The sequence below is a fragment of the Branchiostoma belcheri genome, unplaced genomic scaffold, assembly GCF_001625305.1.
Source record: "Branchiostoma belcheri isolate BF01 breed outbred unplaced genomic scaffold, Haploidv18h27 scaffold99, whole genome shotgun sequence".
NCBI lineage: Eukaryota > Metazoa > Chordata > Leptocardii > Amphioxiformes > Branchiostomatidae > Branchiostoma > Branchiostoma belcheri.
The window spans coordinates 789,463-807,259 of record NW_017804675.1 but is presented as its reverse complement, the minus strand read 5'-3'; the positions used below and the strand labels follow the sequence as shown (position 1 = coordinate 807,259).

General features: G+C 40.2%; 1 protein-coding gene across 1 annotated transcript in view; it reads right to left on the bottom strand.

Annotated features, from left to right (window-relative positions):
- The window catches only part of LOC109462080 (ephrin type-A receptor 5-like), a 69,481-nt gene that overhangs the window by 762 nt on the left and 50,922 nt on the right, over window positions 1-17,797 (bottom strand). Inside the window, exons 4-17 of the mRNA XM_019758578.1 lie at window positions 12,790-13,013; window positions 12,212-12,281; window positions 11,765-11,879; window positions 11,413-11,468; window positions 10,982-11,122; window positions 10,264-10,449; window positions 9,761-9,822; window positions 4,707-4,805; window positions 3,917-4,027; window positions 3,388-3,537; window positions 3,073-3,117; window positions 2,613-2,764; window positions 1,561-1,709; window positions 4-70 (exon numbers count right to left, since the gene is read on the bottom strand). Coding sequence (XP_019614137.1) covers window positions 4-70; window positions 1,561-1,709; window positions 2,613-2,764; window positions 3,073-3,117; window positions 3,388-3,537; window positions 3,917-4,027; window positions 4,707-4,805; window positions 9,761-9,822; window positions 10,264-10,449; window positions 10,982-11,122; window positions 11,413-11,468; window positions 11,765-11,879; window positions 12,212-12,281; window positions 12,790-13,013 — 1,627 coding nt within the window. The remainder of the gene's footprint in view (window positions 1-3; window positions 71-1,560; window positions 1,710-2,612; window positions 2,765-3,072; window positions 3,118-3,387; window positions 3,538-3,916; window positions 4,028-4,706; window positions 4,806-9,760; window positions 9,823-10,263; window positions 10,450-10,981; window positions 11,123-11,412; window positions 11,469-11,764; window positions 11,880-12,211; window positions 12,282-12,789; window positions 13,014-17,797) is intronic.

Below are 17,797 nucleotides of genomic sequence, written 5' to 3'. Positions count from 1 at the left end.
AGCTGGGTGTGGAGGTTCTGGATGGAGTTAAGGATCTTCTTCTGGTGGGCCAGCATGGTCACACCGATCCCTGGGAACAAGAGTGTTGAGTCGGTTATGAAGTTAATGGACTACACTGGGAACAAGAACGGGAAAAGTCAGTTATAAAATTAATGGATTTCTTTGCAACAAGAATGGGAAAAGTCATTTTTGGACTTCTTTGAACAAGAGTTGAAAGGTATTCTATTTGTAAATTGAAGGTTGGCAACAGTATATAAATTTTAACTATCTATACAACTACTCAAAAGGCTCATGGTTACTAAAGACAGGATTCTTAATTTGCTTGGATCAATGGGGAAAACGATCCTACTAAAGGGACCATCAAAAAATGACTATAAATTGTCAGTTGGTCCTTCTGCAGAGATTACTTGTAGAGGTTTAACTGGAATGTGCATTTATATTAGCGAACTTAAGTTTGAACCTGCAAGAGTAAACTAATTCAGTGCCTTCTGACTTTATTGCTGAAGTGACAGTTTTTGAAAATTCATGCTGTGTCCTTTTTTTACTTGTATGTGCTGGGACAAATGCTTGATTAAATCAATGAAGACATCTTGATCTGTGGGAACTTTCTTTCCACCAAATGGGAGCAACATGCCAAAATCAATGTACACACGATTGTCATTCATGGGACCAAGTTTCTGTAGCTTAAGAAAGTATTGGTCTTTCCAAGCCTGGACAATCCAACATTGAACCTCACTCAGGAATACAAATTGCCTCAATAACGTTTCTCCAGCTGTGACCAGTTTTGTCACTAAACGTCGTATCGACTCAGACATAACTCAGGATAGGACATGGTCAAACACCACTTGTCTCTGTGCTTTCTCAAACGTGCAACCCTGTCAGATACAGATGCTTGGCCTGTTTTGAAAGCATTGCAAGAACCACAATAAGTTTTAAAAGTGGGCTAAAAGAAGCATCTACCTTTGGGGCTACAGTAACATGTGAAAGTTTTCTGCTGGTCGTGACAGAGAAGACAGAAGCTACAGTATTTACAGGTCCATTGTACCTCTAGCTCCTTTTGACAAGTACGATGAACAGTGGACAATGGCTTAATGTCATGTCCTAAGGACTGTGACCCTTTCCAGTAGTGTGTACATGTAAGTTGTGTGAGCCATAACAGCTTGGATTTGAACTCCAAACCTCTTGGTCCAGAATGAGGGTTCCTAACCACTGACTGCACACACTATTACATCATATGTGTATCATCGTTACAAGAGCTCAATTTTTGGGGTGGGGGACCCAGCAAAGAAAAATCAAATCATATGTAGATGTCATCTATGAATTAAGCCTGTGCACCACTTGCGATTGTGCTTCTGTGCAAGTTTAATGACCTTAAGACTGACCTTGTAGATCCCTGATATTCATTTTCATGATCAGGTCCATGACTTGTTATTGAACCTTTGAACACAGTTTAAAGCCATCTAATAACAATGCCCCTACTGTACTTGGTGACAGTGAGTTCCACTCTGCGATAGTTCTAGGAAATAATGAATTTTTGAACATGATGATGGTGAGACTGACCTTGTAGGTCCCTGATGTTCATCTTCATGACCAGGTCCATGGAGGAGTAGCCGCCGCTGGAGAAGTTGTCCCGATATCTGCCCATCTTCATACTGTCCAGCCACTGGGGAACCGTGGGTAACACTGGCTGGAGTGCAGGCTGCATCGGTCTGGAACAACACAAATTAGAGATTCAGTCTTAACTTGACAAAGATCTTCCATTGTTCGTTGTGAATCCTTGCTGATTCTGTACATTTTCTATTATTTCCTCCCATTTAATTTTGTTAGTCTACAATTACACCATTTTCCTCTCACTTCTTGTGACCCTACTCTGTACAATTAAGTACAGACAGGCAAGCAAGCAAACACACACACACACATCAAAAAGAAAACCTTTGCACATGTATCAAGAAGTAGATTAGAGAGTGGGCCCGTTGGACAGATTTGCCTGGAAACATGGTGTGAAGACTAGCCAACTGCTGCCCAACCGTGTCAGGGACACCCGCAACAGTATAATCAATGTTTGTCCTTATCTTGAAAGTTCATCTGTGTTGGTAGAAGTCATTATGAAGCAGTTTAAACTTTAATTTCCAACACAAGGGATTGGAACAACTCCAGTTTTTGTCAATGTAATTAACGTGACACCACAGAAACGGTGAATTGCTCATTCATTGACAAAGACTGGATTTGACTGGATACTACATGTAGCAAACAAAAGATAAACAAACATTTCTGACCTGGGCTGTGCCAGCACCTTGAGCACAGCTGGGTTCCTGATCATCCTGTCAACTCTCTCCACAGACACACAAACAAACAAACAAACAAACAAACAAACAAACAAACAAACAAACATTTCTGACCTGGGCTGTGCCAGCACCTTGAGCACAGCTGGGTTCCTGATCATCCTGTCAACTCTCTCCACAGACACACAAACAAACAAACAAACAAACAAACATTTCTGACCTGGGCTGAGCCAGCACCTTGAGTACAGCAGGGTTCCTGATCATCCTGTCAACTCTCTCCACAGACACACAAACAAACAAACAAACAAACAAACAAACAAACACACAAACATTTCTGACCTGGGCTGAGCCAGCACCTTGAGTACAGCCGGGTTCCTGATCATCCTGTCAACTCTCTCCACGATGAGGGTGAACTTCGGCCGAGCGTTTCTCTCCCGCTCCCAGCAGTCCGTCATCAGCTGGTAGATTGCCTGAGGGCAGTCCTGTTTGCAAAGCAGATGCATAATGTTTACCTTCCCATGGTCTATCCTAACAAACTACTGCACTGTTTATTTGTACTCAAACACATTTCATATGTATGGTAACCAGCCCCTCCAACTCTGTCCTGCCACTTGCTACATAATGTAACCCAACACCACGGGGCACAGAGTGTCTGCAGAGGGAAGCCCTTGAAAAATACATTGAAAATGACTTGTAAGCATTTGTCTGACATGTTTTCCAAGTTTGAATGGAACCATGTTGGAAGCCCTGTATTTATACAAGAAGTGGAGTCATATTGACTAAAACTCACCATAGGTGGGGGGAGTCTGTAGCCAGCCTCTACTGACTTGATCACCTGAAGAGGAAAAAAGAAAAAAAACTGTAAACAAAGAGCAATTTCAAGCTGATGCAACATGTCCAGTAATTTGTGTTCCTGTCCTTGGTACTGAAACTGTGGTTATACCAAAACATCCTTGGTATTGAGGTTGTATTCATACTATAATGTAATATGTAAATCATGCTGTAATTTCAGTAAATAAATTGTAGATCTTCTTTTATTTAGCATCTTAAATTTTCTCCTGATTTTCTATACTTTAATGTTTTAAATAGTTTGTGTTTTTCTTACGTCTTGGTTGGACCAGTTCCAATATGGCCGCTCCCCGTATGACATCACTTCCCATACCAAGACCCCATAGCTCCACACGTCGCTGGCTGATGTGAACTTCCTGAAGGCGATCGCCTCCGGAGCTGTCCATCTGATGGGGATCTTTCCTCCCTGTAAACAGCATTTTGAAAAGTCAATCTTACAGGATGTTTCCTCCCTAATGTGAGCATTTTGAAATGTTCAACAATTTGACCAAAAAGAACAAAAGCAAACATTAGAAATACAAGCCCTAAGTGCAAACTTTTACTGATCCCAACACATCACTTCAATATCTCTCTCTCTGTCTCAGGGCATAGAAATGCAAATTAAAATAAAACATAAAATGGAAGTATGTGACCGACATGCAACCAATCTGTCATTGATGAAATAGCTTATTTGCAAGGCTATCATTCGTTAAGTGGCTAATTATGATGGAAAGTCAGGATAAGTGGTCTACAGAGATGACCACAATAATCTTAGCTTTAGCAAAAAAAAGGGGTCAAAAACTCACATTTGTGGTGTAGGCTGCGTCTGGGTCGTCTCCCAGCACTCTGGACAGGCCGAAGTCTGACACCTTACAGATCAGCTGGGAGTTAATCAGGACGTTTCTGGCTGCCAGGTCCTGCGGAAAAATGTAGTTTTGATCATAAGTTTGCTGTGCACACATTGCCTAGCAATCACTGTCTAGAGAACAGCAGCATTTCAGCACTAAGGACAAGTCCTGGGGGTAAACGTAGTTTGAATCAATCAGGAAACAAAAAGTAGGCTGATAATACTATAGATCGCCTAGGAATGTCGAATCTACTTGAAGTTTAAAATCAGACAACCTTTGACCCTTTGCTGACGTAGCACGTGGGAAAAATCACGTGTCCACAGCATTTGGGTCAAAAGCTGAGGAAGACTGAGTGATTCAGTCGAAAATTCCGTTGAGTGAAATTTATGAGTTGGAGAACAGTTTAAATTTTTCATAATGAAGTTTAAAATTGTCTTTCAATATGTACAAAAATTATATCATAGACATTTGCTTATTCATTAGAAGCTCAAATTCTAAGTAAAATTCAACGTAAATCTTTGGATAGCGTTTCAGCACCAAGGACAGGCAATATTACATGTACCTTAAAAAGTTGTTTTTAAAATTAAATTTCAGTAACCTAGCGTGCGTAGGGTTAAGAGAAATGGACCGTTCCACTTACCCTGTGTACATAGGAAAGTGCTTCATCATTAAGGACAGTTAATATTACCAAAAAAGGTGTTTTTCTTAAATCATGTTTTGGGTTAAGATACTGGACCGTTCCACTTACCCTGTGTACGTAGTTCATCTCTGCCAGGTACCTCATGCCTGAAGCCACACCCCTGATCATCCCCACCAGCTGGGTAACCTGGAACTTCCCGTCGTGTTTCTGAAACAAACAAGCAATCACATGTGAATTTTCACAGATTTAAAGAAAAAATTCTCTAACCAACAAACTTCATTATCAAAAGTACAGTTTTTCATAGAATATTTACCGCAAAATCACCTAATGTTCTTCATAGTTCTATAATTCCTCACTTCAGCACAAAGTTTAACATTTCTGACTGTAAGGGAAGTTTTGTCAACTCTCTTTTAACCATGGGAGAAATAATACAGTACAAGCTTCCAGACAACTTTGACCAACAACTGTAGTCATGTGACTAAGGTCACGTGACCATGAGTGTAGCGGGTCATCCATCTTGAATAAAGCTAGAGGATCCAAAAATTTACCTGATTTTATTCCGGGACACACCAATTTGACAGGTTGGTATTTACCTTAAAATATTTGCTTTAAAAAGTCTGAAAAGCAAAAAATAAATTTGAAATTTGTAGGAACTAAAGTTTGACCAGTAGTGATCAGATGTTTGACCTTGTCAGTTGAAGTGCCCTGTTCTCTCAGAGGTCACAGAAGAACCAATAAAACCTGTCACCTCGGCACAATCCAATTATTCCTGCGGCAACTGTAATCATGTGACTGTAAGGTCATGTGACCATGAGAGTAGTGGGTCATCCATCTTGAATAAGGCTGAAGGATCCACCAAGAATTTACCTAATTTTACTCTGGGCCACACCAATTTGAATGGATGCTTCTCTAGCTAAATATTTGCTTTGAAATTTAAAAAAAAAACAATGTGTGTGACCTTCAATGTATGGAAACTTAAGTTTTACCAGTAGTGATCGGATGTTTGACCTTGTCTGTTGAGGTCACAGGAGAACCAATAAAACCTGTCACGTCGGCACAATCCAATTACTCCTGTGGCAGGACCAGCAGGGAAAGGATCAATCCTGTCTGCTCTGGTTTTCCCGCTGTCCACTTCTGACTAGAGCCACACAAACTTATCTTTTAAAGAACCATTTCTTTAATATAAAACCTAAGTGTTTTTCTTGAAAAAGTGGACGGAGGATTTGGTGGTAGTGAACAGTGCAAGATTTCAAATCATCTAGGTTTTTCATTTGCCATTAAGGTTTTGTCCTGGTCTTTACAAGAAAAGTGATGAGAAAGGATTTCATCGTGGATTTTGCAAGAAGTGAAAGAAGAAATTATAGTTTCCCTTTTTTCAGGTTAATTTGGTGTACATGTACATGGTGTGCTTGTGAAATTTCAAGAAGACTAGGAAGAATTTAATTTTAGTTGAATAATTTTTCAGGTCAACAGTTTCTAGTAATTTTTCATTCCTAAAACATATTCTTGGGGAGTCTTTTTCAATTCCAACTCAGCATGCTTTCATTTATCATTGGTCCAATTTTGCATCTCTGGTCAGACAAATATGAAAACCGAAATCCTGCATTTGACTTCGAACTTGTAGCCAGACATTGACAAATTGACTGGAACATCCCAGAGACATCCCTGCTTCCAGTGTAGCCTGCAAATCCTCCCCCCCGGACAAAAATGTCACCACCTCTGACCTGTGAGCACTCCCTCAACACTGACCCTGCCGCAGTATTGACAGCACTGCCGAACGGTTCATGATTGGATTGTTCGAGACAACGAGATGAGAGAATCGAAAATGTTGCCCTGAAAGAATAATATGCCAAACACAAACCTCCATAAAGCATAAAACAGGCTCTTACAATGTATCTTGTTTTAATTTTTCTTATTAAAAGATCAACTGGATTGTTTGAGACAATGGAATGAGAGAATCGAAAATGTTGCTCTGAAAGTAAAAATCTGCCACGACCATACAAAGTAATTTAAGCAGCCACAAAGGACAAGCAAAGCATAAAATGATTGCTCTTATCTTGTACTAAATTTTGCTCTTATCTTGTACTAAATTTTGTATTGAAAGATCAAATGGATAGTTTAAAGATAATGCAATTAAATTGTACATGTATTATTTTATCATAAACAACGAGATGACAGAATAAAAAATGTTGATCGGAAAGAACAATCTGCCACCACACAAAGTCAGCCTCCTAAACTTAAGGACAAAAAAATTAACATAACTGTTTTTGGCTGTAAAGTAGCAGTAGATTTACTCTAAACTACAACTAACTGACCAAATCAGTGTATGTCTCTGTACAGTTCAATCCATCTTCGTTTGTCTCTTGCTAAGTTTCTAAGATATTTTAATACCTGAGACTCGAGTCTGATGTTTTGACTTAGAGGACAAGCAAAGCATAAAACATGTTCTTATCCTGTATTAAAATTTGTATTGAAAGATCAACTGGATACATGTAGTTTTAAGATGATGCGATTTATAAAGGGTTGAAAATTGTTTGCTCTGAGTTATAGAAGTATCATAGTTTTTAAACCTGTGTACGCAATTCAGCGATTTAAACGCTGCCATGTACAAGGATTGTTGTCAATAAACTATTATTATAAGTACAGTTTGCAGCAAGACAGAAATAACCTTTCTGCAAGGACAAACCAAGCGTAAAATACAACCCTCACCCCGCATTTGTATTGATGGACCAACTAAATGGTTGTAGGATGGGATTATGTGAGATAATACAGCCTGAAAGTTAAAGGACAAGCTGTGGAACCTTGTGGTTTGCTGCTGGGTTAGGCCTTGCCAGAAAACAAGATAACCTCGCTAAAACGATGGATGAGGCGTGAAAGCAACTATTATTTCTTCTAACAACTGATCATAAAGGTCAAGTCAGTCCATGAAGGTCATGCCGACCTTGAATCTGCCCAATGTCATTTGTAAGGATACAGTTTCCCCAATATATGTTCTGAAGAAGATGAATTTATCAACTAGGGGCCCTACATATGTAGCTACATAAACACAAGCAAGCAAACACACAAACATAACGCACCGAAAACAAAATCTCACGGAGATGAAAATTACAAATACTGGTGGTCTTGTTTATACTATTCTGACATCTGACCTCAATTGTTAATTTTCAATTCTTCATCTTGAGTCTGTATTTTCAGGTGATTTGTACTTGTTGTATCTATTATGTATTTGTATTAATTTTGTACTTTCATTGTTAACATGCCCTGGAAGATTGGGCCCATAAATGGGCTAAAGGGTATCTCCATAAACTCAATAAACTCAGCAGAACTTTCTTGCCTTCTTTTGAGTTTGCTGTAAACTGTGCCAAAACTCAACCATGTGTGTGACCAGTACCACACTTCCCTGTAACACGGCTGGCTGTGTTCATATCGGGGACGTCCGATCGATGGCCCTTTCTGGCCCAACGTGACCAACCCAAATGTAGCTGTTAACCAACCGTGGACGGGGCAAGACTTTTGACAGATAACGTCGAAATATAAAAGATATATATACCCTATACAATCTATCATTGGACTGCACATATAAAAGATATATATATATATATATATATAATATATATATATATGTACAATCTATCATTTGGCTACACAGAATCTGTGATCAGCAGTTTTAGAGTATAACTCAAGCAGATTAATCTGGGAATTTTGTGTGAGAAATTATTATAAATTATTATAAATTATCGTCAGCTGCCACTTTTTAATGTGTTACTTTCATCACACATGGGGCATGCAATTGTTAGCTATAGGAAAAACACTTTGTATAGTAGACAGGATTGGAATTCTCAAAAGAGATGAAGGTGGGCATAAACTTCCCGCAAGTTCTGATCCACTGCTTACGAAAGTTATGTGGTCTATCTGCAAAAAGTGACGTCCCAGAAGCAGTGAATTGCTTATTTCTTGAACAAGTCAAAATTTTCATTCCATTTTCCAACTGTTTTGGAAATCATAGTTTTAGTATTTTGTATCCTCACTCACTCACTCACTCACTCACTCACTCACTCACTCACTCACTCACTCACTCACTCACTCACTCACTCACTCACTCACTCACTCACTCACTCACTCTCACTCACTCACTCACTCACTCACTCCTCATGCACTTGGTGCATGAATCCTACCAAGTTGAACATAGAATTGAAAGCAAAGTTGAAAAGAAAGATGCTCTTGCAATTTTTGCATGTCATACCTTGAATTTTCCATGTTTGTAAAAATGACTTTTGGGACGGAAGCCTAGCTCCCAGTAACTAGTGATTGATCTGCCCCAGGAGAGGGGATCAGCTAGTCCGATATCCCATTATCCGACCTCCCGTCGTTATTGACCAGGGGGAAGTCATCCTGCCAGGGTCAGACCAGCCACGACCAGAACCAATAAACACGGAGCCGGCCGTAATGAACCTTATTGACCAGGAACAGTGACACTCGCTCCCATGGGTACAACTACAGATAAGACAGGATGGAACACACAAAATGTTAGCTCTGATGACCTTGAAGTGCACTATGACCTTGTGCAGTTGCAAATAAACCTGGAGCCGGCCGGTAATGAACCTTATTGACCAGGAACACTGACACTCCCTCGAATGGGTATAACTACTGATAAGACAGGTGAGGGAACACACAAGTTCTTATGACCTTGAACTGTGACCTTGAGCAAAACTAATAACCCTGGAGCAGGGCTGTAATGAACCTTACTGACCAGGAACAGTGACACTCTGTCCCATGGGTCATTACAGATAACACAGGACAAGAAAAGCACCCAAAATGTACATTCTGATAGCACTGAACTGCAATCTTGAGTAATTATAAACTTGGAGCTGTAATGAACCTTACTGACCAAGAACAGTGACACCTACTCCCATGGGTATAACTACAGATAAAATAGGATGGAACACCACCAGCCAAACCTTGAACTGTGATCTTGAGCAGTTAGTAAACCAGCTGTGAGCCTAACTTTGAAGCTTTTATGACAAAGGGTGAAGAACTTATCCAAAGTTCTGTCCACAAGATAACGAACCATATTTTGTTCTATAGCATGTTCCTGGAGAAGAGTAGAAGAGCCCCCTATCTGAATCACACCAAACTGCAGTACTAAGATCGTGAGAACCTACCCTTAGGAAAGTGTCCAGGGAGCCATTTTCCATAAAGTCTGTGACAATCATCACTGGTTGACCTGGAAAAACAACATCAAGTTCAACTTTGTTAATAATAATAGCAATTCTACTGGTACAGTATCCGAATGATCCGAATCATCCGAATGATGAATCTCAGAAACTCCAATAGGGATCTCTGCCTATCCAAAAAAGAGTCTATAAATTTCCAACATATTTTCTTGAATGACAGAACTTTATAATTATAATTCAAGTCAATTTTTAAAAACGTCAATTGATTGACTTAGAGGACTTGTAAATAGGAAATCATCCTAACATCCTAACATATAAAAGTATCCTGATTTGAGTCTCTGTCGACAAAGACTACGATAACTTTCACAGTCATGCAGTTACAAAATCTGTAGTTAAAAGCAGTATACAAAGTCTATACAAAAAGTTACAGATATTAATTTCCAATGGTAGGTCATGCAACAAGAGTTGCAATAGGTAGAATTGACACTGACTTTTAGTGATGACCCCCTGTAGTTTGATGATGTTGGGGTCGTTGAACTGTCCCATGATGGAGGCTTCAGTCAGGAAGTCGTCCTTCATCTTATCCGTGGAGCCGGGTTTCAGCGTCTTGATGGCCACGTCCAGGTACTGTCCCTTCCCGACCTTCAGACGACCTTTACACACGTCTCCAAACTCACCTGGAGGTGTGGGAGGATCATATTACATCTTATCTAAAATCAAACGCCTTGAAATGTGTCAAAAGTGGCCTGAAAAGAACATACGAATTTACTAGCACGTGGGCACAAGTTTTGTGTCTACAGTACTCGGGTCAGAAAGCTAATGAAGACTGAGTGATTCCGTCAAAAATTCCTGGTGAGTCTTTTTCTATTGAGTTGGAGAACAGCTTAATTTTCATTATTACACATTTTTATGAAACCAAGTCTTCAATTCAGTCAATGTTTCAGTGACTATTTGTCATCTTCCTCAGGGCAATCGGTTGCTTACATAAAGAGTCCTTTTATTCAGTGACTTACCAACCTGATGAAACTATTCAAGGATATAACTAAGAAAGGATTTTTTTACTCTATTGTAAGTTGTAAATCTAATAAAGGAAGGCAAGGAAATGCTACCTCCAACGATGACTTGTTCCATGGAGAAGAACAAGAAGAAACAGACCAAAAATGAAGGAAAACATAAAAATCGGTGCAAGGTTCTGTGACAATGTCCTACCTCCACCGATGACTTGTTCGATAGTTAGAGCGGATGGCTCCAGTTCCCGTGCGAACTCCCTCACGGCGTGTTGTGGGTCCTCGTAGGTGTGAGGGTCAATGTAGGTCTTCACACGCGGCGCCACAAAACCTGGCAGGCGAACTGGGGAGAAAAACATGCTTATTCAACATTTCCTTCAATGTAAAAAGAAATGATTTAGGCAGGGGCACTGGGAGAAAACAACAGATAAGAGATCTCTAAACATTAGAGATTTCAGACATGATCTTTAAGTTCACAGACCTCGAGAGAGAGAGATTTAGATATATCATGTTTTGAACAAAGAAACGATGAGGTGGTATGCCATAACTTTAAAAAAAAGTCTAAACCTTTATTATCAGGGAGAAAGAAGAGCTGATGCATTAAAAATTAGAAATCAGAAATAAATTTCCTACCTTCTCCATTGGCATACTCCAATTTATCCATGTCACTTGGTGGCTTCCTGTTTTTCCTAGAAAAATATATTTGGCTGTGTTAAAACTGTTTTATTTGGTGCAGTATACGTATATGACATTCAAACTAACACTGCCGTTCCTGTCCGTGGTACTGAATTGACAATCGTACTGACAGTGCTGTCCTTGTTCTTGACAAAACTTTAATAGCTGTGTCTGTGTGAATGTCATTCAGCACCAGGGACAGGGCTAGGGACAGACACAGACATTCACATTGATATACTAGTAGCTGTTCAAGTTTTGTACAAACAGAGCAAAAACAATCTCCTGAGAAGGTAAACACAAAACAACTCACCTTCTCCAGACCACACAGACCAGTATGAAGAGAGACAGCACCAACACAAAACCTCCGGCTGCTGCAATGGCGGCGATCAGGACAGGCTGGTCACTACCTAGGGGGGCTTGGGCTCCTGGGGGAGAGAAACATACAGTTTATAACGATCAAAATACAAATAAGTGTAATCCTCTGTAGTGGCAAGAAGCAGAACTCCAGTCAGAAGCTCTGATGAAGGTGCCTGATAGATGTCAAAACGGTTTATACTAAGCAATGTGAGAGAAATACTGGTTGCCTGTAAGAAAATCCCTAACACTAATAAGTAAAATATTTTAATCAATGAACAAAACATCAAAATACTATTTTGTATTGATGCATCCATCAATTTATTAAATTGAAAGTACCCTGTAGTAAACAACACAGCTGTAAAGAACATCTATGGTGATCTCTAAGTGCAGTTCCACCTACCATTGACAGAGGTCTTCAGTGTAATAGGCTGACTGGCTTTCCCATACCCAGCTATGGTTCTGGCTTGCACCTGTGATACAGACATTCGGGTTCAGTTATTCTACTACATGTACAGTACTAGGCTTATAAATATATACAACAACAGGTAAATACTGCAGACATACAGCAAGAACATTTTCATATTCTGGCTGAGGTCCTATAACCATTGTGATAGTTACACATTGTACCAAACATTGGGCTATTTTGGAAATACTCCTCCTGTGGCCTACATTCAAATTGCTTATTTCATCCGATTTACAAAATATATAAGATTTGCTTCCAAAATCATGTGAAATGAATGTGACTGAATTGTGCGAAATAGCATGTTTGAAATTCAGATGTCAAATCAAAGATGAATTTTCATGGCTTGTTGGTTGGGAAACCAGAAATACAACATTTCATCCTAGGCCGTATCTTAAACCCTTGTCCTGCAGGCATTTTTTTTTACACAATATTTTCAAATAAAGTCTTAATCTGGTCATAGACCATTGACTTTTTTTGCCCATATGGGCTCCACAGGACAATTAGACCAGTCTCACCTGGAAGACGTACTCTTCATTGTTCTCCAAGTTCTCCACAGTCGCTGACTGCACGTCTCCATCCACCTTTATAATCGCCATCATCCCCGGCCCGTCTCGCGCTCGGTAGAACTGGATCCGGTACTCCAGGATTTTCCCGTTCGGCTGGCTCGGTACGGACCACTCTATAGTCATGGCAGTCTCTGTGGATGCAGCTTGGATTATGCTCTGGATCTGGGAGGGAGCTGCAGAAATGTAGAATAAAAAGAAAGTTTGTTAGATGTTGTATAATGTCTTTGGGTCTGTGATGAAGCTTCAAACAAGTGGAATAAAAATGTTTACTGTTAATTGTTAAAAGTTTTCAACCCTTTTTCAACTAGAACAGACAAACTTGTTTCTCACACGAAAGAAAAATCCAACATACATATGATAATACATGTATTATGCAGTTCATGTTTCAAAACATATATGCACAGTGTGATACATGTATGATATGTCAAAAGTGTGCCAAGTTTGAAATATACCTTAACGGAAACTGTAATATATTGAGAGAAAAATTAATATAGTCATAAAAGAATACAAATGTGCAACAATCTGCAGGGAGTACCAATTACTTAGAGTCCTTGCCATTTCTATTACTGGAGAGGTCTTGAGGACTTTGTTCTAAATGGAAAGACTGGGAAATAGAAGACCTGCAGTGGAGAAGATTGTTACACTAATGGTCTGCCTGGCTGCCAGCTTTCTCTATAGTGGGTAATGTGTCCCTGAGATATACCTATAAATTTATGCCATTGACATTCAAGGTAGAAGCAGGGTTGACAAATTATAACATCCGCCACGAAATGGGAACCGAATCACAACAAAGCCGGCCGTAGCGAGACTTCCCTCTTAAATGGGTTTGTGTATGTGTGTCCAGGGACAAAGTCTGGATTTTGCAGTCTCTCAAAACACAATTTCCCACATTTTGAGAGGCAAATCATGGCATTGGCATTGGTTGGTGGTGGTCCTCTGGATGCTCTATATTTTTACCTAAGATTTTTATAAATTTTGTCCATCAAGGTTGCTGAATTGGTTTTAAAATTTTCTGTCACAAAGTTCCTGCAATTGAAAGAAAATCGAGTCCTGGCTAGAGGCCTGGTGAAGTATCTTCGAGATATACCCATAAATTTATGCCATTGACATTCAAGGTAGAAGCAGGTTTGACAAATTACTACATCCGCCACGGAATGGGAACTGAATCACAACAAAGCCGGCCGTAGCCAGACTTTCCTCTCTGATGGGTTTGCCTGTTGGAGCTCGTTTACCGTAATTATCTCACAAATTACAGGGTGTGTGTAGCTCGCGCCAGCCTAAATGCCAGACTTGGCAATGGTAGAGTGCTAATAGGTGGCACCGGGATAGCAGACACATTCCTGTAGACCCTGTCATTAGGGTGTCTATACTATAGCGGGATTGTCGATGGAGGTTAGACATCCAGGTAATGAGATACACAAGAAAATGGTTACTCAAGCAATTGGATACTAGATGTTGGAAAGCATTTACTATTAATAGTAACCTTTGTATCTAGCATTAAGCTTCGAGTTTGACCAAAGGAAGGAAAGAGAAAAAGAGGAATAGAAAAAAGATCAAATTTCCTTTTTTTGCTCAGTTTTTACATAAATTTTTTCTCATCTTTCATCATCACAAATGTGGAAATTAATCCCAGACTTGGCAATGGTAGAGTGCTAATAAGTGGCACCGGTATAGCAGACACATTCCTGTAGACCCTGTCATTAGTGTGTCTATACTATAGCGGGATTGTCGGTGAAGGTTAGACATCCAGGTACCGTAGCTACTGTAAAATGTAGTAAAATTCGCAGTGATCTTTTTTCTTAGTGATCTCTCTACATGTACAGCAAATTCATCACACTATGAATTTGTATCAATACTGTACAACAGAATTTTTTCAACTGGAAATTTAAGATAACACAAAAACTTCCTTTACCCTACTTCCATAAAATATAACCCTTAGGCCACACCAATTTAATTTGTTGGTTCTCGGATTCGCCTCTTCGTTTTTTCTGATTTGCAAAAAAAAAAAATTTGATTCTGGTCCTGAATCAACTGAAAAATGCTCATGTTTTGCCCCCAACAGTTGAGGAAAGTCCTTTTCTTCCTAGTTGTTACAGTTTTCCCATCTATCATTGCAGTGGTTTGATTAAAAGTTCAAAATTCAATGTTTAAATTTTAACCCAGCCTTTTGTGTGGACTTCATGGCTCATTTTGTAGCATTTAAGCCTATAATAGGATGTCTAGACCTGTTTTTATTTTTATTTTTTTTTCGCCCTGTCGCTTCATATTTTTTCTGAAAAAATCCGAGAACCAACAAATTAAATTGGTGTGGCCTTACAGTAAAATTACAGTAAATGTATTTACTGTACTGTATTCCAAGCTCTTTGTCAACCGATTCCAGGGAAGTCCATTCATTGAGCATGACCCTCTGTTCTTTACCTGTCTGTAAGAACATGACCTCTGTCTGACCTTCGTTGAAACCAATATGGCAGCTCTCCAACCTAATTAACATGTGGATATAAACGAATCAGATCTAGAGAATCTGATGTATGTACAGGTACACACTCATGTAAGTGTAGATCATGAGTAGGAAAGAGTTCTGTTGATTTCCGGCATGCATAAAGCAGAAAGTTTCATCTTCTGTCATAATTGATGAAGGTCGTGATGCTTTTTCGATAACTATTAGGGTATCAGAGACTTTCCGGTTTCCCCATACACTTTGCCACCAGCCAACTGGTAGTGTTGTCATTACAAAGTCTTGAGTGGGGTTTGATAAAGTTACATCCACATTTTGCCTGACGCACCAAACTTGACTTCATTCAGTGATGGAAGGACTTGTGTAAGAATTCTGTCCAAACTTGAAAAGTTCCATATGAAGTCCCATGGGGTGCACCGTGCCTCCCTGCAGGGGTGCCCCCCTCCCACCCCCATTGTGAGGCAGCAGACAGAATGGCCCTGCTCTTCTCCTTACCCTCCATCCATCAACCGCTACAGACAGTGTAATGACAGGGTGTGGAGGTATGTGTGCTCGCTACTGGTGCCACTTACATGCCCGTAGCCAGGGGGGGTTCGGGGGTTCGGAAGAACCCCCCCACAAGGCTCAAAGGTCCACTTTTTGGTCCACTTTTTATGTAAAGGTCCACTTTTTGGTCCACATTTTATGTAAAGGTCCACTTTTTGGTCCACATTTTATGTAGAAAAACTGCTCCCTTTGTCAATGAATAAAAATCTATCTCTGATTTTTTCTTGGAAATCCTCTTGAAAATGCACGAAATGCCATTTTAGAAGGTTCATTTTTCAAAATTTTCCGGGGGAGCATGCCCCCGGACCCCCCTACAAACCTCGCGCCTTCGGCGCTCGCCTCGCGCCTACGGCGCTCGAGGTCCCCTCAAGCAGTGGGAAGAACCCCCCCATTCAAAATCCTGGCTACGGGCATGACTTAGCTCAACACAATTCCCCAATCTGACAGTACCACTCAAGATGAATACACTGTACAAAGTAAACAAAACATAAAGCAAATCCAAAAGCACCAGGTTGAGATTTTACTTTAAGGCCTCTACATTTGTACAGATGACGGGGTGTGGGGCAATGTCTGCTCTGTATGAAGCCAAACCAAGAGACTGGTGCCACTTAGCTGACTACAATTCCCTGTAATGCCAAAACAGCCTTGAAAATGCAGCTATAACCTTCTCAGTTAGTCACATTTTACCTCCCTTTTCTAATAACCCCTTTTAGAAACAGTCTGACCCAACTTTCCCTTCAAGACAATATGACGTAATGCCAAACCTGTCAGCCCTGAAAACAGCTAACCTCAGTTAGACTGTTAGACACGTTTCTACCACCCTTTTCTACATTTGTAACCCCTTTTAGGAACAGTGGACTCAACTTTCGCGTAAAAATGATGTAATTTCAAACTAGCCTTGAAAACGTCCTAACCTCCTCAGTTATGTCACGTTTCTATCCCCCTTTTCTAACCTCTCTTAGAAACAGTCTGACACGACTCTCACTTCAAAATGATGTAACATCAAACCGGCCTTGAAAATGTCCTAACCTCCTCAGTTAGACATTTTGTCACGTTTCTCTACCTCCCTTTTCTGACCCCTTTTAGAACCAGTCTGACACTTGAAGACGACGTAACGTCAGACACAGGAAGATGGATAGAAGAGGACATCCGCACACCGCTTGGCTCTAATGGAACGTTGTTCATCCTCATTTCTGTAATGGGGAGGGTCTCTGGGGGGTTCTTTGAGGAAAATGATGGGATAAGCTACGTGCAGGGAACAACATTATTGCAGGAAAAATTTGCTGGCTCCTTGCTCTTTCTTAGGTCAATATCATTGCCAACAAGTCATTTTGATTATCCTCAAGAGGGCCAAAAATGTGTGAGCTTTGAAATAGACAAGTGGTATGCATAATGTTGTAGCAAGGATGTTGTGAAATGTGAAGAGGTCAATGAAAAGCCGTTTTTTGAGCCTGTTTTTTTTTTCAAAGAAAGCAATCATCTTGACTTCAGTATTTTGCAGAAGCAAGGGAATGGCTTTAAGCTTTCAGATTTATCGAAGCAAAAATTACATGCTGAAAAGATCTCTTTGCTACCTTTATTCTTAAGTCCCTTTTCAGTAGAAGTCAAGATACAGAAATGGGTAACGTTAGGATGCACTGTGCATTTCGCTTCTCCCTTTCTGTGTAGATTTATGTCTCCAAAAATCCATCTGACAAAGACCCGATTGCAAAACCGAATGTTCCCTTCGCACAGAAAGAGCCAAGGTCAATAGAGCTTGCCCCGATGACCTGCACTTTTTGACAAAGTCACTAGGGGGAGCCGCAAGACCAGATGCTGAAATCGCTGCCAGGTTCTGAAGCTGTCCTGAGCCGAATTGAAGCGGAGCCAAATCAAGCCATTATTGAAAACTGCCTCGGCCTACTTGGGAAAAGCCTTGAGTCGATTTCCAAGCCCTCAAATCTAAGCATCACACAT